The sequence below is a fragment of the Suricata suricatta genome, chromosome 3 (assembly GCF_006229205.1).
Source record: "Suricata suricatta isolate VVHF042 chromosome 3, meerkat_22Aug2017_6uvM2_HiC, whole genome shotgun sequence".
In the NCBI taxonomy this organism is placed as follows: Eukaryota; Metazoa; Chordata; class Mammalia; order Carnivora; family Herpestidae; genus Suricata; species Suricata suricatta.
Window position 1 is genome coordinate 6,292,793 of NC_043702.1, and position 23,938 is coordinate 6,316,730.

Consider the following 23,938-nt stretch of genomic DNA (forward strand, 5'->3'; position numbering starts at 1 on the left):
ATCTGGTGCATCAGTTTACTGCTGTGTCTCAATCCTTCTGAGTTGGCAGCAATGGGCAGAGTTGGTGTGGGGATCCATGCCCCTGTATGCAGAATGGTACACAGGCAGACATTCTTTCTCTCCACCTCCTTGCCCCTTCTCGGTCATGCCTGAGTTCTTCCCACCCTCTGCCAGTTCTGGGCACCTTCGGGCCTCCCCTGGCCCCCCCCCAGCCCACCTCTGCCACTTCATTCATGGGGCATGTGAAAGAAGCCAGGTCCTGGCACGTGGTGGAGGATGTCCCCGTAATCTGAGCTGGGAGCCCTGGTCCCTCAGTCTCACCGTGCTGCTGGCACGTGGTCAGCCAACACCGTTGTGAGGGAGCCCTTTGTGCCCTGCCTCGTGGGAGCCAGAGATCAATGGATAAACAGTCAGGCCCACATGAGGGTTTCAGTCCCCGGCTGGTATGGCAGAGCAGAGTGATCAGATCACAGAGGAGCCTGCTCTGGCTACGCAGAGACCCCCTGCAACGCTCCAAGTCCCTGAGGATTTCCATCAGGCCGCATCACCTCCTGTTCCAGGAGCCAGTCCTGGTGGGGCACCTCACTTCCGCAGAGCGGGGCAACATGTAGACACGGAAGGCTGGTTGGTATTTGGATTTAAATCTGAGGTGCCCCGGAGGGCTCGGAGTCCAGCCCAGAGAAGCTACGAGGTCTCCCAGTGGGGCTCTCGGCTGGATACGGCACAAGTGATCACGGGGACAGGCAGCAGGGTGGAGGCGGAGGTTGGACCTGCCGCCACTCCAATCCCAGCAGACCTGGAATGTGTCCCCTGAGCTCCCTGGGACTGGTTTTCCCAGATAGGAAGTGGGTCGTGGAACCACGTGAGCTGATGGTGCCCATTTCCGGGCACAAGCAAGCCTCAGAAGGCACATGTCGCTCTCCCCCTTCCCGACCCATCTACATAGCCTGTTTGTTGTCACTCACTTTAGAATCAGCAAAAACATATTCCTTCCGCAAGATCTTCTCCTTCTCCGTTTCCACCAAAATCACCAACTTGTTCAGAAACTTCTGAGACTTGATGAGCTGCAGGACTTAAGAGAAATCACAGTTCATTTATTCATTCATCCACTCATCACCCAATAGTTAGAGTCTATGCTAGATTCTGGCACCTGTTCAACAATGCCGACTTCCCATCCCCAGGCGAGCACCAAATGTATGCATAGTCTCCTAGACCCCCTTGTTCCTGGCTGTTCTGGAGAGGGGCTCATGCTTGAGCAGACAGTGCCAACTGTCACCTTTTCATTTTACTCCTTTGTGTTCTCTTCCTCCTCGCTACTTCCATTCCTTCCTTTCTCTTCCTTCTTCTGCTTTGCTGGTGAAGATGAAGGTTTAGATGTCTTTCACCACTCCTCTCCCCTACCAATGTATGATTTCAGTCCCCTCATCGTCTTCCAGTCATTTTGGCCAGGCAAGTATTCTGACTACAGAAAGCCTACTGAGAGAGAAACCTCCATTGCTTTCCTTTTCCCACACCTTTTGTTTTTCTTGAAGTTAATAATTGCCATGTTTTTTTTCCCCATTGGTCTTAACTCTTAGTATGTCACTCTCTTTTCCCTGTAATTAAGCACTTCCATCAGGTTTGGCACCCTGAGAAAGCCTCTCCCACAGCTTCTGGGCCCTCTCTTCTCTGGGGTGGGAACCTCTACGCCTCAAGCAGAGCCTTCCCTGAGGGCCTTCCGTTTTCCATCATTCAGAAATTCATTCACCTGTCTGTCTTGTACTGGATCCCATTTCTCAGCTATCAGGTCTTCCTTTCTTGCTTTATGCCCAAGTTTTGGTAGAGCAACATCTCTTAAAGTTTTCCAAGAAAAGGGAGCGGGCAATAACTTTTGGAGGCTTTGCATGCCTGAAAACCCTACCCTCACACTTCAGAATAATTTCCTTCAGGACTCTTAAGGGAACTTGCTCCATTGTCTCTAGTTTGAGGGAATGCTGCGGAGAAACTCCATGTCATTTTGATCTACCTGCCTGCCTGTTAGCCCAGGAAGCTGGACCGCTATCCTCGGAAAGAGCTTGCACAGTGGCTATTGACTGGCATCTGGGAACATGGATTTGGGGAGGGTCTCAACATCTCCTGAACTGATAAGAGCAGCTCACTATCCCCAAACTGTTTCTGCAAACAGTATGATTTATGTTGAACACCTGCTTTCCTCCTGGAAGTCTAGAATTTGGGAAGGTGCCAGGAGAGAGGGTGCCTAGGTGACCAGTCCCCAGTAAAAATCCTGAGTGCTGACTCTCTAATGAGCTTCTCTGGCAGACATTTCATATATGTAGTCACCTCATGGGGGGAGCAATGAGGCATGTCCTTCGTGACTGTATTAAGGACTCCTGGAAGCCTCTGCCTGGGTTCCCCGTGGAATTCTTCCCATGTGCCTTTTCCTTCTGCTGATTTTGCTTTGTAGCCTTTCACTGTAATAAATCAGAGCTGTATGACTTTATGCTGAGTCCTGGAAGTTTCTCCTGGTGAGACACTGAACCTGGAGATAGACTTGGGGAGCCCCGACAGTCTGTAATCTATCTTTTATCTTGAAGATTTTAGTGTCTTTTCTTTGACACGAGCATTGTTAAGACTTTCCAATACTTGTGTGCCTTAAGGCGGAACACATTTCCTCTGCTGTGCCGGGCACTTTGTGGGTCATTTTCAATTTGGAAACTGGTGTTCAGTTCTGAGAATTTTTCTCATTGTTTCCATTTTCTCTTCCTGACTTATTTTGGTGTTGGACATCTTGGACCGGGCTAATTTTAAATAAGCTCTTCTATTTTCCCTCTTTGTTCTTTTGTTCTACTTCTGGGAGCCTCCCTCAACTTCTTCATGTTACCCTTCCATTCTGTTTTTATTCTTAAAAAACTCTGCTGTAATGTTTTAATCCCCCTTCCTTACCGTCCTCCCCTCTCTTCCTCCTTCTATTTCATTTTGTTCCCTGAACGTTCCTTTTAAAATAGCATTCTGTTCTTGTTTCATGGTCTACATTTCTTTTGACCTTCATAATTTGCTCCCTCCAAATTTTTGGTCATTTGGCTTATTTTTGCCTTGAGTCTCACTGTCCATCCCAGGCTTCCCTTCAATGTCTGGTGATTCTTGGCTGGGTCTTCCAACAGTGATAGTGTCACACTGGGCTTCTGCACTGGGCGGTCGGTCCCACGGGCTGACTCATGGGGAAACCTCTTGATTTTTGCCCTCAGGCTGGTCGTGTGTTCCAGAGAAGAACCTTCCAACCTCCTGCCTGCAGTGGGAGGACCTGGCGGGCAGCATCCAGGCCAGGCGGGGGTGAAGGCTGTGGTACCAACATTCACAAGTAACTGCTCCTCTGTCCTGTTTCCAGTGGGTTCCTCTACCCTTACCCAGCCTGGGGTCCCTCCAGCCTTTTACCTTCTCTGGAGAACTAACACCCAGCCTTCTGTCTAATGAGGGGAAGCAGAGGAGAGGCTGTGAGGAACGGAGAAAGATCTGGTGGGTCTCACTCTTTTACAAGAGATTTTCATCCAATCCTGATGTTTATAACCTCACCTTCAGCCTCACTTCTAGGGGCCCCTGACAGTATCAATTCCTGTACCCTTTGTGGGTTCTGTGGTATGAGTTGGTGTCTCAGTTTTTCCTATTACATGCTTAAAATTGAGCTTTTTTGGTTCCCATAAGTTGGTTATCATTATCCATCTGCTTTTCAGCACTTAGCATTTTGTTGCCATCATTTTCTGTTTGTCCCTGTGAGTTCTGCTTTTAGGAGGGAACTGACAAATGTGTATGCTCAATGGCCATCTTGACTGAAAGTTTCCCCCAGGGAAAATCGTGGATGTCCTGTATGCCCAGAAATCCCATCAGTCTTGTCAGCAACAGTAAATACACTACGGCGTGGTTCCCACTGCCAACTGGGACGCCCTCAGACTCTCCTAATTCGCTAAGATGAGGCCGTGTCTCCTTCCTTCCGAACTCCTGGTTTTCATGGACATCCATTTGCAGGATGTGTGGCTGCTTCCAAGATGGGACATCTTGCTGGACCAGGACTAGCAGCACTCCGCCAGGGCTACGCCGCCCGCTTGTCCCCACACCTGGTCAGATAAAACTAGAAGCTCTTTGCGGTTCTCTTCCTCGCCCCTCTACGTCTCACCCGTGAGCAGGTATGAGCAGTTCTACCTTCAAGACACTCCCGACGTCCATCTTTCAGCATCTCAAGCCACCAGCGTCTGGTCTGACAACTGTCAAGACCTCCTAATTGGTCTCCCTGCTCTCTGCCGTGGCTTACATTTAGCACAGCAGCCAGTGTTCAAATCTCCCCACAGCGGCTCACTGCACTTAGAACCCTCCCCAGCTCACCACGCCCAGGAGAGGTGCCCGATCTCTGCACCGTCTGTGCTCCAGCCTTCTCACATGCCAAGCCTGCTCCCAGCTTGGACACTCTGCCCAAGCGCCGCTGTCCACGGTGTCTGCACAGCCAACATCTCCTGGACACCAAGGTGTCGGGTCCAGTGGCACTCATCCATTAGTGTCCTACCATCCCCAGCCGAGACACTTTCCCGGTTTATGGATTTGTGTATGTGGTTATCTTCTCCTCGACCCTTCCTTGCACGGAGCCTCCCCTAAGAACTAGGACCCCCCTGGTTCATTCACCTTTGCACCCCCAGCACCTGACACATTATAACAGGGAGAGAATACGCCATGCTTTCCTCCTACAGCAACTGGCTTTTCCTGTGCTTAGAAGACCTTGCTGCCAAAGCTACCAACGCACGTGGTGACGGGAGCAGGGCGAGGAAGCTCCAACACCTACAGCCAAAGGGTTTCCTCCAAATGATCGGCAAGACCCGTGATTGGAAACTGACTGTGCCAGAACTAGCTGATGACCTGCGAGGTAAACACCAGTCACTAAACATGCAGCCACATGAACTGTCAGCGCACTGGTCCTGATTGATTTCATCTGTTCCATCATTTACTCATGGATTCACTCAGTACGTGTTTACCACGGACTCTGTAGAGGTGTGTGGCTATAGACTCTGGGGATTTAGCAGCAAACAAAAAAGCCCCACTTCCTGGTCTCTGCGGAGGCCACATTTTTCTGGTGGGGGCGGGGGAGGAGTTGGGAATTTATGAGCAACATTGCAAGCGCCTCCTCAATTGGCAATCCCTGAGCAGGCATCTGCTGGGCACCTGGTCCTGGGCAGGATTTCAGAGTGTGTAGGATAGAGACGAGACCTGGCCCCCTGGGGGAGGAACCTGTGAACAAGTAATTGCGTCCTGATGGGACAGATGCCAAGACAGAGGGTGAGCTGGGTCCGAGGGCCGAGAGGAGGGCAGGAACCAGGTAGGCGCGGCGCAGGCTGTCTGGGCCAGCAGGCTCTGGGCACCCACGCTCTCTCCCAGAGGCTCACCAACCCCCACTGTAAGGGTGCATTCTTGATGCGAGCTGGGTTTTCTCCGGGCCGCTCTTCTGCATGGCTCTCTCACTCATCCCTGATCTGATGGCAAGTTTCACACCCACAATTTCACCCCTCTAGGCGGTCAACACGTCAGTGCTCTCCATTCCACAGAACGTCTCCAACTTTTACTTTGGCATTCAGGGCCCTGTCCACATCTAGGACCCCAGGCCCCACTGCCCCTCCCCTTGGGGCCACAAGTAACATGTGATTTCTCTAACACCCTGCTCCAACATATGCCATACTTAGTCCTGGTGCCCTCCCCTACCTTGTGCTTGGTAAACTCCTATTCATCCTTCAAAGCCCTAGACGGGGCCTCTGTGCTGTGAAGCCTCCCTATATATGTCCCACAACAGAGCTACTCAGTCATCTCTCCAGGCTAATCTTGCATCTGACACACATTCTAACACAGGCCTGCATGTCAACTTTCTTTCTAAACTGCCAAATCTTTGATGGAGGGCTGTAACTCGGGACAGGTCCACGGAAGATACTCCAAAGAAAAACGTCCACTGAATTAAACTGACAAGGGTTAACAGCGCTTCCCAGAACCTTGGGAAGGATTTCTTCCAGTCCAGAAACCTGGAGAGGTTTAGAGCAGTCAGGCGCTCGGGCACTCTCTTCCCTTCGTTTTCCTCTTAAGTTGGGTTCACCCTTTTCCACTGCACCTGGTTGTGACAGGTGAGAGGCCCGTGCGCTCTAAAGTACGGCTCCGTGGCTCACTTCCAACACCGCCCAATCCTGTTCAAACCCTCATCCACCCCGCTGGCCCTGCCTCAACGCTGTGACCTCCAATCGGCATGATTATGACAGCCGGTCACCCTCCAGTGTCTAGGGACTTCATTTCCTGGTCCTTCCTCGCTGCTCTATCCGGCCTCTCCATCTTCTGCCTTACCCTGGGAGGATAATTAGAACAACCATAGTGTTTTCATGAGCACCTACTACTCCTTTGATATTGATCTCTTTACGACTCGTGGCAGCCCCACAGGATGAATACCCTTGTGACAAGAGCACACGGAGGGAGGGAACTAGACCCGGATCACGAACGGCCAAGCTGGGACTCAAGGCTGGGCTTTTGTCGTCTCCCCTGTGCTATCTACGCTCTTCCCAACCCTGCACCCCGCATCCTGCATGGGGCTGTTCCCCAGACTCCCTCTCCTCCTGCTGCCCGGAGGGCCTCCCTTGGACCTTGGTGCCACAGCCCAGATGGGACTTGGGAGCAAGAGGTTGTAGGATGGAGTAGGCCCCCGTGGGGTTGACCTCTCTCCCCGGGCCTCTGCGTGGGCACTTTACCACGGGGCCAGTGCTGCTGCAGGGCACAAAGGAGCTGCTCTCAAGTGCATCAGCCCATCTACTTCCTCATGACAAACCTAGGAGAATTCTACTATTATTCCCATTCACAGATGAGGAAAGTGAGGCACAGAGACCTTAAGGAACCAGGCCAGCATGATACAGCTAGCAAGTGGCAGGGCCTAGACCTGGACTCAGCCAGTCTAGCCCCAGGGTCCACCTGCGCTCTTACCTCTGTCCCACTGAGCCCAGCCAGTGCTGGATACATGACCTCCCTTCCTGCCCCTCTGCAGGTCCGACCGTAGGGGTTTCTAGGGGATGTAACTGCACCTGATCTTAGCCAAGAGGCTGAGAAGCGATGGGGGGACGTCACCTGTAGGGCTTGGCTGTCAAGCCAAATATCTACCATCTGAAAGGACAGCTCAGGTGAGTGTTCTTGATGGTGTAAGGCCGTGGCTTGGCCGTGGGCCCCAGAGCTCCATGTGAAACATGCCACGAGAGACTGCCGTCCACCTCTCTGTTGATGCCTACTCTGAGGCCCAGAGCAGTTGGGCGATGTGCCCAGGGCCACACAGCTGCGAAGAGGCAGAGCAGGGATATGAATTCAGATAGTTTAGTTCCAGGGGCGCCTGGGGGGATCAGTCAGTTAAGTGTCCGACTCCGGCTCAGGTCATGATCTCATGGCTCATGAGTTTGAGCCCCAAGTCGGGCTCTGTGCTGACAGCTCAGAGCCTGGAGCCTGCTCTGGATTCTGTCTCCCTCTCTCTCTTCCCCTCTCCTGCTCATTCTCTGTCTGTCTCTCTCAAAAATAAGTAAACTTAAAAAAAATTTTTTTTAGACAGTTTAGTTCCAGACCCCACATATTTGAGCACATGCTAAACTGAGTCTCGGTCTACACTCCACTAAAAGATGCTGACCAGACAACCAACCCTTACATGTGCAGGGCTCTGTATGGCGACTGTGCAGTGACCTTTTCCATCAGCCTGGCCCCTGGCGGGGAACTCCACATTCACATAGAAGTGACCTCCCCCGCCCCATCCCCAGCACCCAGCATTTCTGCTCACCTCCCCAGGGCTTGGTGGAAGGCAGTGGAACAGAAGGAGGGCCTCGTGAAGGAGGTGCAGGTGAGGTGGGCCTCGGGGCTGGGCAGAGGACCCACAAGCAGGGGTGAGGGGTGGGGAGCGTCCTAGCACAGGGGCGGACATGGGTGACAGGACTCCCTCTCTGACTGTCGGCCACTGACCGGTAACGGCACCTGCAGGAGGGGGAGCATCGTGGGTGTGTGTGGGGGGTTCTTACTCTTATTGTGACTGTAGAATTTGTCCTCAGAACCGTCCTTGGACTTCTTAATGATCAGTTTCCCAGACTCAACGTCGACTTTGAGCTGCAGCTTCTGAGGAATCCCCAGGGATTCTGCCTTTACCTGTGAGGAGATGGGAGATGTGGGTCACCCCCGTCTCTCCAGACTTTCAAGGAGCCTGTGAGCCCCTTGTCCCTGTGGCTGCGTGGCCCTTGGCTGGTCCGGCCCTGGTGTCCTGTCTGGTGTCACCGGGCCCCGCCTCCCAGCGTCCCTTACCCTGGAGCCCCAGACTGGGTTTCTGAGGGCAGGGAAGCTGATTAGTGCACCGTGTGCCCATCAGCTGCTGTGCCAACAGGCTTGGCGGAGGGAACAGGTAAACTACCGGAAACTGATTCATTTCACGCCTTAATTTGACAACACTCGTCAATCTGATGTGTCACCTACTCCTGGAAAGGCTGTTCGGAACAGATTGAAGCTCCTGGGCCTTGTTACAGCCAACAACTGAACACTGACTGATAACAGTTAGGAAAAAGCCAATTGCCTAGGCATGCTCCGAAGCTGGAGACAGAAACAGAGAACTATCATCAGGGCCAGAAGAGGCCTTTGGGGTGCACCTCGTCCTGGGTCTCGGGGTAAGGGAGCAGGGCTGGGCTGACTGCACCGGAATCTCTGTGGATCAGAAAAACAGATTTCTGGGTCTGAGCGTGGAGGTTCGAACTGCGTCACTCTCCGGGAAATCATGGAGATGGGGTGTTTTTTACTCCTCTCTTGAGGAACTGCTTTGCAGGCAGTCTGGTGGGCCCCTTTTGGATGTCACTCTCCGCCCCGAGCTGGAGAAGGACACAGTTTAGAGCATCTTGGGCAGAGCAGCTCTCTTCTGAAGGCACCCCACAAGCCCTCTGGGGGCCATCTCCACTTGTGGCCCTGGCACCCGCACTCAGTGTTGGGCCCCTTGCCTTTGTACGGCTGAGCCCAAAGCTGTCCTTCCCCAGGGACCAGAACGGCCCCCAGCCTCCTGGAACACAAGGGCACAGCCACTCACCTCAAAGGTGACCGGAGGGATGAGGGACCGTCGGTGGGGAGACTCGGTGCCTTCATGCAGCAAGGCCTTGACCTGGGGGCATAAATGCACAAGGCCCTTCAGGCTGGGAGAGGGAGAAACACGTGAAGCAGCATCTTTTGGGGACAGAGTCGAAGGGAGCCTAGAGCCTGCACATTCTCTCAGCGAAGAGAGGACCAAGGAGAAGCCCAGAGAAGCTGCAGGACCTCCTAATACCTTGTCTTCAATCGAGGACAGGAGACTTGTCAGTTGGCTGAGCTTGGCCACCATGTGGATGGGACTGGCCTCGCCGGGGACCTGAAGAGAAGGGCAAGTAAGGACAGCAGTCACAGGGTGTCACCACCGGGGGGTGCTCCACTGGGCCCTTTCCACACTCTGTCTCGCTTCGCCCCCTCCACACCCCCTTAAGGACTTAGGACTCCCCTGCACAGACAGGAACACGCGCCGTCTATGATCATCTCAACACTGTCATGGCCAAAAAACGAACCTTCATCTGCTTCTCCAATCACTTCTCACCTCATCCACTCAAGTTGCTTAAACAGAATTCTAGGATTGGCCTGGATTGATATCTTTGCTGCCCTTCCCCCTCCAACACAGCTGGCTCAGCGCTTAAAACCCACCACGGGAAGAAAACCATCCGAACGCCTTACCCTGCATGGTGACCCTTCACCTCCAGCCACTCTTCCCACCTGACCTGCCCGGGGCCTTGAGCTACACTCCCTGAGGAATTCGGGGGGCGGGGGGGGGCACCCGGGGAGGCCACCTCCTCACTCAGGTTTTGGATCCACAAAGGGGTGTTCTGACCCCACACGAAAGACACCACCAGTGAATCTCTATCCAGTCACCTGCTTTGTTCCCCATCAATCACCCAGGTCATTCATCTAGTTCCTCGTGTTTTCCCTGCTAGAACGGGAGCTCTGAGAACCGGGGCCATGAGTGTGGCGTTCAGGACTAGCGCCTGGCCAGGGAACATGCTCAGTGGAGTTGTTCAATGCGTACAGGAGGCCCAGAGAGCCCGAGCTCCCTGTCTGGAGTCACACAGCCAGTGAATGGCGGAGTGTGACTTGAACCCCTGACCGTCTTGAGACCAAACCCACAGGCTCAAGCGTTTATTCCCAGAACCGACATTTACAAAGCATCGACTCTGAGCCAGGTGCAGGGTCACACGTGTGGAGTTAATGATACCATGCCTGCCTTCCAGAAGGTGGAGGAGAAAATCAGACACGTGTATGGGTATGGAACGGAAGGAGGGTTAACGCCAACCAGGTGCAATCCCTTCACCTCCCCCTTGCTTAGCAAGTCAGCCACCTGACACTTTTGTCTCACCTCCAATCCCTGCCACCCCCACCAGGGTCGTCATGACTACCCCCAACCACCCTCTAACCCCCAACCACCCTCAGGGCTTTGTCAACACCTCAAACACATCCTATTTGTCAACACTTTCTCTATTTTAGTTTTGCCCTGCTCCTTAACAAAGCTCACAGTCAAGCCTCCGGTGGGGGGGGGGGTGTGGAGCAGACCAGCCGGTCAGCAGAGGGACAATTCAGGAGCCCTTTGTTCTGGGTTGTTTTCTCATAAAAAACTGAAAAGATAACAGATTCGACCATCTCCTCTCTCTCTAGGACACTTGGAATGACTTGGTGGGTTCCTGGGGCAGTCACCTTGCAGATTTAGGCCGGTGTCTTGTCCCCTCTCCTGTGTCTTCTGAGGCAGGCTAGGCAAAAACTTCCCAAGTGTAAACCAAGTTATTGACAAATCGGGGGTCGGTTCTCTGGACAAAAGGCATTAGCATAATGCCTCCCCCCGTGGGTGTAGCAGACAACACACAGCAGGGTTTGAGGAGCTCTTTTGCAAAGCATACATTTAAAAAGTATCCATTCCTCTAATCCTCACACGGGAATCTACTTCTAACCCCTTGTGTTGTGGACGGGAAATTGAGTCACAGCGATGAGTCAACTTGTCCAAGATCACACAGCTGGTGTAGACCTGAGACTTGTGGCTCTAGCCCGGGTTTCTGGGCTGCTGGTGATTTTGCGCACCAAGGGACATTTGAAACGTCTGCAGACGTACTGGGTTGTCACAATTGGGAGATGCTAATGGCATCTGGTCTGTATAAACAAGGTGTTAACATCCCACAATGCACAGGACAGTCCCTCATGACCAAGAATCATCTGGCCCCAAATGTCACTAACGTCAAGGCTGAGGACATAATTCACAGCTTTGTGAGCAAACTGGTCTGAGTGACACCTGCGGGTTCCCATAAACTGGCCCAGTTATTTTACTTTGCTTTTTAGTTGCCCTTTTAAAGGGAGGATGTGGGTTCCAAGGTTAACGACTCTCCCTTCTCACACGGGGCAGAGACAGGTCTCTCCTAACCATGAAGTCCGCAGTCGTTTTGATGACGCTGCACCTCCCATCAGTTCTCAAGTAAATTCCACGCAGGGGTCTGGGTGTCCCCAGCAGGTCTGGCCTGCCCAGGGGGAAGGGCCTCGTGATCCCACCCATGCATTTCTTACTCCTTCAAAAACCCTGTGTCAGACATGCTATACCCATTGCACAGATAAAGAAACTCAGGACCACTAGGGACACGTCAGATATTGGGCTCAGATATTTCTGATGCAGGGGCCAGTGTTCTTTCCTCTGCCTCAGCAGCCTTGGAACTTCCTCCTCGATTTCTAACTTCTGAAGGCAAGAACCACGTCTCTGCGTTTCTTTGTGGGTCAGGGTTTGATAAGGGAGAGAAGGAAGGTGAATGTTTTCTCTGATGCTTCTCTCCATCCTGTCTCCGCTCTGTCTGGCTACTGAGAGCAAACACCGGCCGGAAGATTGGGCAGCACTGAAGTCTGCTTAACTCCCAGGGGGGCCCTCCCTCCGATAGATTTCAAAAATGTGGGTGTGGTCTTCAGTCCGAACCATTTAAATGAGCCAGTCTGGCAGGGCCCCTGGTTTGCCTAGATTTGCTTTTACTTTCCCAGAAATTAATGAATCATCATTCACTTCAAGGAAAGCAACATTGCCTTCTTCAATTTCTGGTGAATTTTTAAGCTGTACAAATAGCACATATAAATTTTCTCAGTAAAAGAAAAACAACACCAAAACACTCTTAGCAAACAGTATGGTGAACCCCCAAGTCCCCCTAGGCCTGGCCCCTTTCCCCCGTTCCACCCCCCCCCATGCCTCTGGTCTGATTTCCACACGTAGATGTACATCATAGTTTAGACTGTCCTGCCATTTGCCTGTTTCCCCTCGGACAGCCGCCTGCACACAGAAAGGTGTGCCTGAGGGACGTGTGCACGTAACATGGTTGTTGCAAATAAACCATTTCAGAAACCCCGTTTCTACTCCCAGGTGCACAGCCGTCAACACGAGTCCCTGACCCCAAAAGCCAAGCCCTGACTTCACCAACTTTTCGCTCATCTGATGGGCACGAGGCTTCCCGCGTGGGAATGTCATTCGCCAGTTCCTGAGGTGAGGCTGAACAGGATCTTGCATATATACTGGTCATTCCCATCCCTCCTTAGTAAGAAAGGCTTTTTAAAATAACCTCTCATTTTAAAAATTGGGTTGTTTTTACTTAATTATTTGCAAGAGCATTTTTTTTTAAAACATATTCATCCTCTGTCCCTTATATTTGTTGGGAGTACTTTCTCTGCAGATACTGCTTTTGCTTTTCGAGTCAATGAGTGGATCTTTGCTGCCTGGATGACTTGGCCTTGCCCCCCCGCAAGGCCGGGAGCCGGTGTGTGGATGGGGGAGGGAGAATCTTCACCTTGCTCTTTTAGGAGCAAGAGGCAGGCAGGATCAAGCATTTAGGCACCTCATGTTTTTCTTTCTAGTAGTTTCCGATGAGCGATGATGAACAAAGGCCCTGCCGTGCTTCCTTATTCAGCACCAATAAGCAGTTCTGCTGAGGAGCATGGAATTTGAAATCTTTACTCAATCTTGCTCAAAATCAGGCAGCGGGGATGCCTTCCTGGCCGAACGGGTCCTGAAGCCCCCTACCCCATGCTTCGGTTCCCCCAGTCAACTCAGGGCAGGAGTGGGTGGCGGGCTCCCTTCGGAGCCCTGGGGACTCTACCCCACACAACCCCTCACCTCCACCCGCCCTATCAAGCTCTTCTTTCCAACCCCAGAGCCTTTACCTGAGGCCGAGGACGGAGGCCAGGGGAGAGCTGCTGGTCAAACAGCCTCTGCAGAGACTCCAGGGAGGGGAGGGTCCGGGTGACTTCGCTAGAGCAGGAGACAAGGTGAAGGTCAAGGATTAGTGAGGACCCGGGAAGACAAGGCAGGATCCAGCCAGAGGCACGACCACACCTGGTCTGGTAAAAGACAAGCCCGGGCAAAGATCCAGGCCTGCGAATGCAGGTCCACCCGCCCCCCACCCCCAGACCCCCACTCTTCCCGTCCTGGGCCAGACTGGAATCTCAATGCATGTAGATCTGATTGACCTCTGGTTAGCCATACTCACAGGCTGTGGATAATTCAAATCTAGGATCACGAAACTACTACGAAATCACTTAGTCATCCCTCGTTCCCAACCTCGAATGTTTAGTAGAATTGCAAACGCACCCAGGTGTTAAATGCAAATTTCTGGGCCCCAACCCAATTTGGTCCGGAATCTGCATTTTAAATGCACGCCCCAGGGGCTTCCTGTGCTGGCCGGCTGTGCGCGCCTTCGGGTTCAAATCCCCTCCCGCCGGCCCAGACGGATGCCTGGAGAGATTTTCCATTGTCTAGTTCCTTGACAACTCCTACTCCAGAGCTTTACCCGTTCTTTGTTCCTGTCTTCTATTGTGCTCACATCACTTTAAGCACAGCGGTAGACAATTCTGAGTTCTAGTTCTCATTTATTTCACCCCAAACTTCCTGTCTTTTACACGTTTAACATTCTAATGGTCTTGAAATATTCTATTGAGTAAACGTGCCAAAATGAATTGCTAGATACTTGGGTTATTTTGAGATCTTGGCGATTACAAATGAAGGTCGCTCTGCACAATCCTATAACCTTTCTTTTCTTATTTTCAATTAAGTTTTATGGTAAACAGAGATTATTATTCTTGAACCATATTGCCAAGACTTTGGGGTGCTGGCACCCATCGTGGGCCAGGGCACTGTTTGAGCTTGCCCGTTTGCTGTGCTGTCCTCACTCTTTCTAGAGTCTTCTTTCCCTCTCTCGTTTAGTGGGTATAACACCGCATTTCAATATTGATGCATTGATTGCATATCTTTAATTTGTTGTCATTAAATATTTTTCTACATAGTTAGTTCCTACTGTATTTGCCTGTGTCCTTTGTCAGGATTTTTTTTTTTTTTGGAATTTTACCAGAACTTTTGGACAATGGTATAAATTCTTTACCTACTGCTTTGCTTTTTATTTAATCTGGATGCTGTACTTTTCCCCTATCCTGTTATTTTCATCCTGGGCAGGTTGGATTTCACTGCAAAGTGCTTTATAATTTTTTAGTGTTCTATTTTTCATCTTTTCCTTGGTAATTCTTTGCTTACCTTAGTTAAACATTTATCATCAGTATTTACGAGTAAGCAATTATTTGCTCATTTAAACTTGGTTTCTTACTTGCTTTTTTTAGAGTTACATTATATATGGGTTTTTCTTGTTGATATTATATTTTTGAATTCCTTACCTCATCTAGATTTTTTTTTTAAGTATGGGGTGGAACTAAGCTCATCTTTCTCAGTTTCACTCAACAACACTTGCTCTGTTTTCCATGCTTCCTTTGGGCTAATCAAGTATATGCGCTCTTCTAGAATGTGGTAGAATTTGTTTCCAAATCATTCACTTAACTAAAAATCCAGGGCTCCCCATGAATACCAGGCAATGCCAGGATGACAGATGTTTTGGGGGTGGTGTTTTAACCTTCTGGCTCTGAGGGTCACAAGTAGGTCTCCTCCAGGGACCAAGCAGGGCGTGGAGGGAACTGACTGGCGGGGCAGAGAGAGGGGAAGCCCGGGCAGACAGGCTCCAGGTTTCCCCAACCCCTCTGCCAGAGCTCATTCATCTATTCATGCAGCAGTATTCCCTTCATTTATTTTTAATATTTTTGTATTTATTTTGAGAGAGAGCGAGAGAGAGCAGGGGAGGGGCAGAAAGAGAGGGAGAGAATTTCAAGCAGACTCGACTGACACGGGGCTGGATGCTACCACTGTGAGATCATGAGCAGAAATCAAGAGTAAGGGACTTAACCCACTGAGCCACCCAGGCGCCCCAGCAGTATCCCTCGAAACTGTCATTTTCATACAAGAATTCTAGGCTAACATTCCAAGGCACTAATTCTGAACATGCTTTACTGTCAAACAGATGTCTCTCATTCTTCTCCTTTTTAAAAATGTTACCCTAAAAACACAAATACACACACAGGCTGAATCCTTAGGGTTTTCTAAGAATGATGCTGGTTTTCCTTCTATTTTTAAACTTTGTAAAATCTTGACAAGTCTGACTGGCTCCCAGATGTGTCTAGAAGTGTTGGCTACGGTCCCTTCTTTTTCTCATCTTACTTTGGCCAAAGTTTCCCATACAGCACAAAACCAGGTGATAAAGGCCATCTTTTTCTTTTGTTAAAAATTTTTAAAAATATTTATTTATTTTGGGGAGAACACAGGCAGCGGAGGGGCGGAGAGAGGGGGAGACAGAGTCTGAAGCAGGCTCCAAGCTGTCAGCACAGAGCCCATGGAGAGGCTCCAACTCAGGAACCCGGGAGATCATGACCGAGCTGAAGTCGGACTCCTCCCTAACTGAGCCTCCTGGGTGACCCATGCATTGTATTCTTGATTTGCAAATCTTTAATGCAGATTATTAAGTCTCTTACACTTCTAATATTTAAAAAAAAATTTTTAAATTAATGTTTGTTTATTTTTGAGAGAGAGAGAAAGAGAGCATGGAGCGGGAGAGGGGCAGAGAGAGGGAGACGCAGAATCTGAAGCAGGCTCCAGGCTCCGAGCTGTCAGTACAAAGGTGGGATGTGAACCCAAGAGCCAGGAGACCTTCAGCTGAAGTCAGATGCTCAGCCCATTGAGCAACCCATGCGCCCGTCTAATATTTTTAAAATTGTAACTGACTCTTTCCCTAATTTAATTCTGGTTTTATTTTTACCATATTCTCCCTGCTCTTTCCCTTGCCCGTTATTGTTTATTTGCTCGACGGAGGTTTCTTAAAGACTCTGTGTTGCTCGCTGCTGTGTTTCCAGCCCTGGAACAGTGTGTGGCACGGACCCGCACACATTCAATCTCTGTTTGTAAACACTGAGTTCAAACAAATGTTTCTGGTGCTTTGCTGGATGTGGGAACTGTTGCGGCCATTTGGACGTGACCCATGATAACCTTCAAGAGACTCCGTTTGGATTCAGTTTGTGTGTTTGACTCCTTACCCTAGCACATCTAAGGCTATGGCTTTTCCTCCAAGCATCGCTTTGGCTGCGTCACACAGAGTTCTCCCAGGCACTGGTTTGATTACTACACGCCCCACACCTACCCAGAAAGGCTACCCCTGGTGCCAGTTCCTTCTTAACTCAGCTGTGATCTAAGAGGCGATCTGAAAGTGTGCAGATGGTCGGCGGCTGTGGCTAGTTGTCTGATTTATTTCTGTTTTTGCCGTATTGTGTTCTGGGAGTATAGCATGAGCGCTTTTGCTCTGTAGTCACATCCAGCTGCTCGGTAAGCTGCTGGGCTCCTTATTTTTAGGATCGCCAGCACTCGAAGTTTTCTGGGAAAAAAAATTCTCAGATCCTTTTTGAAGGAACACATGTGATTAGAACATCTCTACAAGTTTTTAAAATCTGCAAAGACTCTCTGTGCTCTTTTTATTTTTAAGCTTAGTTATCTATTTTGGTGGGGGGAGGCAGAGAGAGAGAATCCTAAGCAGGCTCTATGCTGTCAGTGCAGAGCCCAACACGGGGCTCAAACCCACAGGCTGTGAGATCATGACCTGAGCCGAAACCGACGGAGCCCCCCAGGTGACCTGAGTCCCTGGTGCTCTTGAATGACATGTGCATTCAGTTAATCCCAGGTTAATCAACTTGCTTTTGGAGATACTGCTTCACAATTTATACTATATTATCGGGCAGTGGGAATAATATTACATATTGTCATTTTTTTAAAGTAAGGGTGCTGTTTATAATGTTACTTTCTGAATTCATCTTCCCTTGTGGTTTGGAAACTTTGTAAGAAGAGATTTAGATGGTGCTATTTGGTCGTTCTGCTAATTGGATCTTTATGAGGCTTCTAAAAACCTGGATTTAGGTCCTTTAAGGGCTTGGGAATACTTTTTGTCTTTTATCTACCTAGCCATCGATTATACACTGTTTTTTCCTGCTTCTTCGAGAGCCCCTCCTGCCGGCTCTAAGCTGAATCTCTATGAATGCCCTCTTTCCAAAGATTATCAATTTTTTGTCACACATTCTTTGCATAAGCTTAGTTAGCGTTCCTGTGTTTTCTATATATACTTCCCTGACATTCTGCAGTTTTGTGATTTAATTTTCAGATTTGACTGGAAAACTATGGGTTTATTTTTATGGCCTCCAATGAAGCAGTTCTAACATGGGTGACGTATTTTTGTGTCGGGTTTGTCTATGAAAATCTTAATCCTGCTCTCATTAATAGATAAAATACCCTCTTCCACACTGGGGACATTTTACTTTAAAATTCCACTTGGAGTTCCTCTCATTTCTCCATTTGAAGGGTTACCAAATATTTCCAGACTCTGGTGATGTTGTTCTCTATTCTTTTTTTCTCTGGAAGTTTCTGCCTGGTCCTAGGGAATCTAACCTGGGGTCTCAAATCGCCCTCGAGCCTTTGTGCGTTGATGCTCGGACACACACTGGGTCCATCCACTCAGGCTCCGGCGCTGCTCCTTGCTCCTCGGTTCTATGTCTCCTTGGTCTGAGCGGATGGACCCAGTCATCGCCGTTGGTGCCGCCCTCACTCAGCCCCTTCTTCCAGCTCCTCCGGCCACATCCCCACATCTTAAAGGTCCTACCTGGGTCCCCTTCTCCTCCATTCTCGTTCCGACTGCAGTGACCTCACCCCACTTGTCTTTAAGGCTTTCAGTGCTGACTGCATGCTAATGAGTCCCAAATGCAGACCCTGCCCTGAGGTCTCCCGGGCTGGAAGCTTCTAGCATAACTCCAAGGTGGGCAGTACAGTGCTTCAAGCCCACTGCAGCTTGAGCAAGATCTCCGCCTGCCCCACGCCCTCCTCCCCAGCCTCGACTTCCGGTTACTGGCACCCCCATTCACTCAGCTGCTCACACCCAACACCTAGGGGTCGCCCTCCATTCCTCTCCCCCTGATCCTGCATCCAACAGGCAGCAAATGTACCAGCTCCAGCATCCACACACATCCCAGAGGTCACACTGTCAGTGAGTGCACACCCTCGCGCCCGTGGGTCATCACACTGAACTAACATCTATCAGCCATTCGTCTGTACCAGGCATTGTCCCAAACCCCAGGACTCAGCAGGAAGCCACACAGACACACCCCCTGCGTCCCCTTCCCATGAGCTGCCCTCACGTCACAGCCCCTGAGCTCGGAACTGCTCTCCTGCTTTGTGTCACCTGAGATCCTGTCCATAGCCCAAACTCAGACCACGGCACAATCCTGCAAAACTTCTAGAGTCCTCTGAGGTGGACGGGCTGTGGCTCGTGCCTAACATTGCCAGATAAAACACAGGACCTCCAGTGAATTTGGATTTCAGATAAATAATGGATAATTGACAGGTGTAAGTATATCCCAGCACTACGTGGTATATACTTACACTAAAAAAGTATTTGTGATTTATCTAGAATTCAGACTGAGCTAATTTGCCCTGTGTCGGGCCCACCCTACACGTGCCGGTCCCCAGACCTCTGCTGCTCACACTTTCCTTCCCTCATCGTGCCCCAGCCACGCAGACTTTCTGTTCCTTGCAGGCTGGCCTCATTCCTGCCTCGGGACTTTTCTTCTTGACGTCCCTCCACTAAATTGCTGGATGACTAGCTCCCCCTTGTCACCAAGGTCCCAGCTCTATCACCACCAGAGGGGACTCCTTAACCCACAAAGGACACGGACACCCTCCCACCCAACGTCTCTGTCACTTCTGCCTGTTTTATTTTGTCATAAGGCTTACTAAAATTATCTTTGTTTACAGGCTTAGTCTACTATAGCGTTCCTCACTGACACATCAGCTCCAACAAGGTCTCAAAGAGCAGAAGGCTTGTGCACTGTGTTTATTACTGTAGCCTCGTACCCAGAAGTTCAGAGGGACCCGCCGCACGCATTTGTTAAGTAAATGACGGCTGACAGAATGAATGAACTGGAGGCCTATTCTAAACAAAGCAGTTTGAAAACCACACGTTCATGGTTGTGGAAGGGGAAACGTGACTTTGCTTCTATGTAAGACTTTCTAAAATTCTGTCCCTAGTTAACCTAGTTTCCGATGCTTTTGCCTCTGAGGGTGAAGACGGACAGGGGTGCGGGGGACATCCCAGTGTCTCTAATTCTAGCTAGAAGTTAACTGTTAGTGAATAGAGATGGGAAGAGCAGGAAGCCCAAGGAAGTTTCTCCCACCAGCACAGAGAGGTCGGCACCCGGGGGAGGCCAGTGGAGAGACTTGGAGATGCATTGCCTCCCACACAAGGAGGCGGCAAAGCACAGGACCTTCACTGGAACAGAAATAAAAGCTTGTTCCCAGTCCATGAATCTGTGTCTCTTTAAAAGAAAAAATGCCGTGTGTGTGTGTGTGTGTGTGTGTGTGTGTGTGTGTATGTGTGTGTGTTTCCTAGTGAGACATGATTTATAACAACAGCATCAAATGGAGAAGTATCTCTCCAAGCAAACCTACACAAATGATAGTTCTAGGTCAGCTTGGCTGAAACTACGCAAGTTGAAAGCCAATTTGTTGAAACGAAACCCGAGCGGCCAGTCTGATGAGTGCCCCATTTGTCCAAGAAATTATTTGTTAAATTTACCAAATGTACTGACTCTGCTTTTAAGAGCCTTTCAGAGGAAAGTTCAATTGGATTACTGATGATGAAAGATTCTTTTTTGCATATTAGCTATGCTAAGATAGATATGGCGGCAGAGAAACTGACCGGAAAGTTCTGAGGTTGCTGTATGTTTATAAGAAAATAGGAGACGGGATAGGTTGAACAAGCCTAACCCACGTGAAATGCCATTTTGCCCACCAAAGCGCTCGCCCTTCATTTATAACGGGATTGTTTTGGCTCCTTAGGATTTTTTGCAAATGGTATTTTCTGGGTTTTTTTTTCCCCAAGCATTTAAAATAGCCCACTGTCAATTATTTTATATACATACATACATATATATATATATTTTTTTTTTGAGACAGAGAGAGAGAGCACAAGAAGGGAAGAACAGAGAGAGAAGGAGACACAGAATCCAAAGCAGACTCCAAGCTCTGAGCTGTCAGCACAGAGCCCGACGTGGGGCTCAAACCCACAAACCGCGAGATCATGACCTGAGTTGATGTCGGGCACTTAACCGACTGAGCCACGCAGGCGCCCGCCCTTTGTCAACTCTTCAGATAGCACAGCAGCCTTAATTTTGTACTTCTAACAATTAAAATGTAATGGAACCTGAAATTAATGTTAACATTAAGTTAAACTGTAAAATTTTTTAAATCTAATAGAAATTTTTCCCAGTTGGTCATTCAGTGAATTCAACATTGGAACATGAAAGCTTTGGAGAACTGGCTCATTAAAATACCACCACCACCACAACTGTCATCGCTGGCGACCCTGGGCCCTCACCACCCATGCTGGAGGCAGGCTGCCTTTAATTTATTTCCTCTCAGAGCCCTTCTCTGGAGTCCGACGTGCCCACGGCCGCAGTGAGGAGGAGGAACAGCAGCAAAAGTCGGACTGCTGGATCCTGAGCAAGTGTGAAAGGGCTCCCACTCACCCCTTCCCACAGCAACTGGCCTCAAATTAACTTCAGTTTAAAAAAAAAAAAAGCCACAGTTTAAATACCATGAAAACAAAACCTTGCAACAACCACAAAGGTTTCTAACCTCGGCCAACTCTGCTGTGTTATTCTGAGTGCAGCTGGGGTATTGGGGCAGCCCGGCAGAGAGCAGGGGTCACTCTAATGAGCTGAATCTCTTCCGCTGGGGAGCTGTCCCCGCCGTCCCCCGCCGTCCCCCGGGGGTGGCCTCACCCAGGGAGCCATTACCCATAGAGCTCCTTGCAGAGGAGCATGGTCAGTTTCTTCAGATGCGGGAGGCTGCTGGAGCCCGTCTTCACGAAGTCAGAATCCAGGGCGAGCTGGGTGCTTAAATAATCTTGGATGGCTTTAAGATGTTCTTCGGGAAGCCTGAAAATAAGAGAGAGAGAAACATGCGGCTTCTGCTCCTTAGCCGCCAAGACCGATCGTGAAGGAAGAACTCATTCTCGGAGTCTCCGGTAGAGACGCAGTCCTTCAGGAGGACCGTGTATGCTCCTGGGTGGCTCCCTTGGGAAGGGGTAGGGACGCAGGTCTGGGCAAGATTGAAGGGTCGGCGAGGGAGGGTGCAGCTTCCCCCAGCCGTGAAGGCTTTCTCCCAAGCCCATACTTGGAAGGGAGTGATACTGGGTGGAAATGTTTATTCTCTAAAAAGGAGACAAAACAACTTGGAAAGCACACAGCAGCTGATAAAGACCGCACCTGAGGGCTGAGCGATGCTTAGTGTAGAGACAGCAAACGGTTCTAGCTCACCTCCCTACTCCAAATTCATGGCCGGAGGCCACCAGGAGCTCTGGGTTTGGGACGTTCTGAGCTGTGCTGGGACGGCTCCAAGGGGAAGTCCCTGTGGTGAGGGACAGGCTGGGAATAGGGTGCCCCGCTCGGCGCCCTGCCCTCGCCCTCCCGGGTCTGGCCCCAGCCCCCTCAATCTCTGGGCGATGCCCATGCAGACAGGACTTGCTCACAGCATGAGACAGCCCAGCAGAGGCGGGGCCCAGGCTGCGTGGCGCCGGATCTGTCACGTGGACCCAATGGTCCCTCCATCTTCTCTCTCCCAGCACCCCCCCATAACTTTTGAATCTTTGTTCCTGTGGCCATTAAAATCATAATCGTAGCAAATATTTCCTGAGCGTAACATCGAACTCACTCTGCTAAGCACTTATTGTCCCATTTCCCTGCTAGTCCCCAGAGCCAATTATTATTATTATTATTATTCCTATTTTACAGATGAGCAGACCGAGACTAAAGGTTATTGATCTGCCTCTGTGAAAAAATTATTCTAAGCCTTAAAAATCTCTGTTCCAGCCTCGACAAATGATCAAGTTGGAGCTAGAGGTCACAGGTGTTTTCCGCAGGATCTTTGACAAAATAAAAAGCTCTTGCTCCTGGGACTGGGAGGTTCCTCGGCCACTGGCCACGCGGGCTTACTGAGAGTGAGAAGTCAGCAACCATTTACACACCAGCGCCATCACACTGAAGGTTAACCTACACTCACTCCGGGTCTTGACATCATAAAACTCCAGTTTCTGCCCAAGTCTGTTTCTGAAAAGGACAAAGTCACCCCATAGCAGTAAGGGACGTATTTTAACTGTTCCGATGACTACTGACTCCTAATTCTGAGACCACGAGTGCTCGTTATAGGAAGCTATATTTGTTAGGATGTTCGTCATAGGAGTCTTCACATAAAGACACGAGCTCTGGGTATCAGAAAAGCCTAATTTCACTCAGCAGTCCTGTAATAACTATTAACTATGGCCCAACTGATTATTTCTAATTAACTAGCACAAAAGACTGTGCAGGCTTTCTTGTAATGAAGGATAATCGAAAGGCAGTCCTTCTTGTAAAAAGCTATTTTCCATGCAAAACAGACTGACTTTTTTTTTTAATGTTTACTTTCCTTTGGAGAGAGAGAGAGACACAGTATGTGGGGGGGAGGGGCAGAGAGAGAGGGAGACACAGAACCGGAAGCAGGCTCCAGGTCTGAGCTGTCAGCACAGAGCCCGACGCGAGGCTCGAACCCACGAACCGTGAGATCATGACCTGAGCCAAAGCTGGAGGCTTAGTGGATGGAGACATCCAGGCGCCCCCGCAAACAGACGGACTTTAAAATACAACACAGATCTCCATTTTCCACGACCCCGACGAACAGATAACAAGCCCTGTGTCACTGCGTGCCTTGTCCCTCCACCGAGCTCCAGCTGGTCAGCCCCAGCCCCCAGAGCAAAGGTGAGAAGGGCTCCATGGCCACGTGTTCGCTGGGGAGCAGAAACAGAGACAGCACGCAAGCCCCCGGCGGCCCTCTCTGGAGGCTGCACAGGGGGCTTCCTGCCAACCGCGGCCTGTGTCACTGGGCCAGGTGGGCCCAGACAGCACCTGTCCCTAGCGAGGAGGGACTGACCAGGCCATGCCAAGGAGTGGGGAGCATCCCTGCCTTGTTCCCCAAGGTGTTTCTATCCCTGGAGAGAAACAGACACGTGTGGAAACTGAACAGTGGGCCCCACATGGAACAGTTTAGTCAGTATTTGTTTCGTGTGCATGCGTAAGGGGTAATCACGCTAACGTGTCGACGGACTGCAAACATCGGGGACTTAAGTATTTGATGAATAACAGAAGCAGGAGTGTGCGCGGGATCCGACCTGGCGGGCCTACCGAGGAATCCAGGGGTATTCGACGTGGAAATCTAGAGACACCAGGTGGGTCGTGTGCACCTTCAGGCATCTCCTTTGTATTTTGCCAAATCGGATGGTAGGAGAGTGGCCCTCACTCATCCTTCGGGCTGGAGACACTGCATCAGCCCTGCCGTTAGGATGCTCTTCGAGTGTGTTCTTTTTCTCACAAAGAAACACACCCAGAAAAAGTCTTATTAAGATTTTTAATGCACGGAAGTCACCGCCTG

At 50.2% G+C, this 23,938-nt stretch overlaps 1 protein-coding gene across 1 annotated transcript in view; it reads right to left on the minus strand.

Annotated features, from left to right (window-relative positions):
• INPP5D (inositol polyphosphate-5-phosphatase D) overlaps nucleotides 1-23,938 on the minus strand; it is a 96,843-nt gene that overhangs the window by 38,049 nt on the left and 34,856 nt on the right. Inside the window, 6 exon segments of the mRNA XM_029932862.1 lie at nucleotides 966-1,072; nucleotides 8,034-8,157; nucleotides 9,077-9,148; nucleotides 9,311-9,391; nucleotides 13,237-13,324; nucleotides 21,274-21,577. Coding sequence (XP_029788722.1) covers nucleotides 966-1,072; nucleotides 8,034-8,157; nucleotides 9,077-9,148; nucleotides 9,311-9,391; nucleotides 13,237-13,324; nucleotides 21,274-21,577 — 776 coding nt within the window.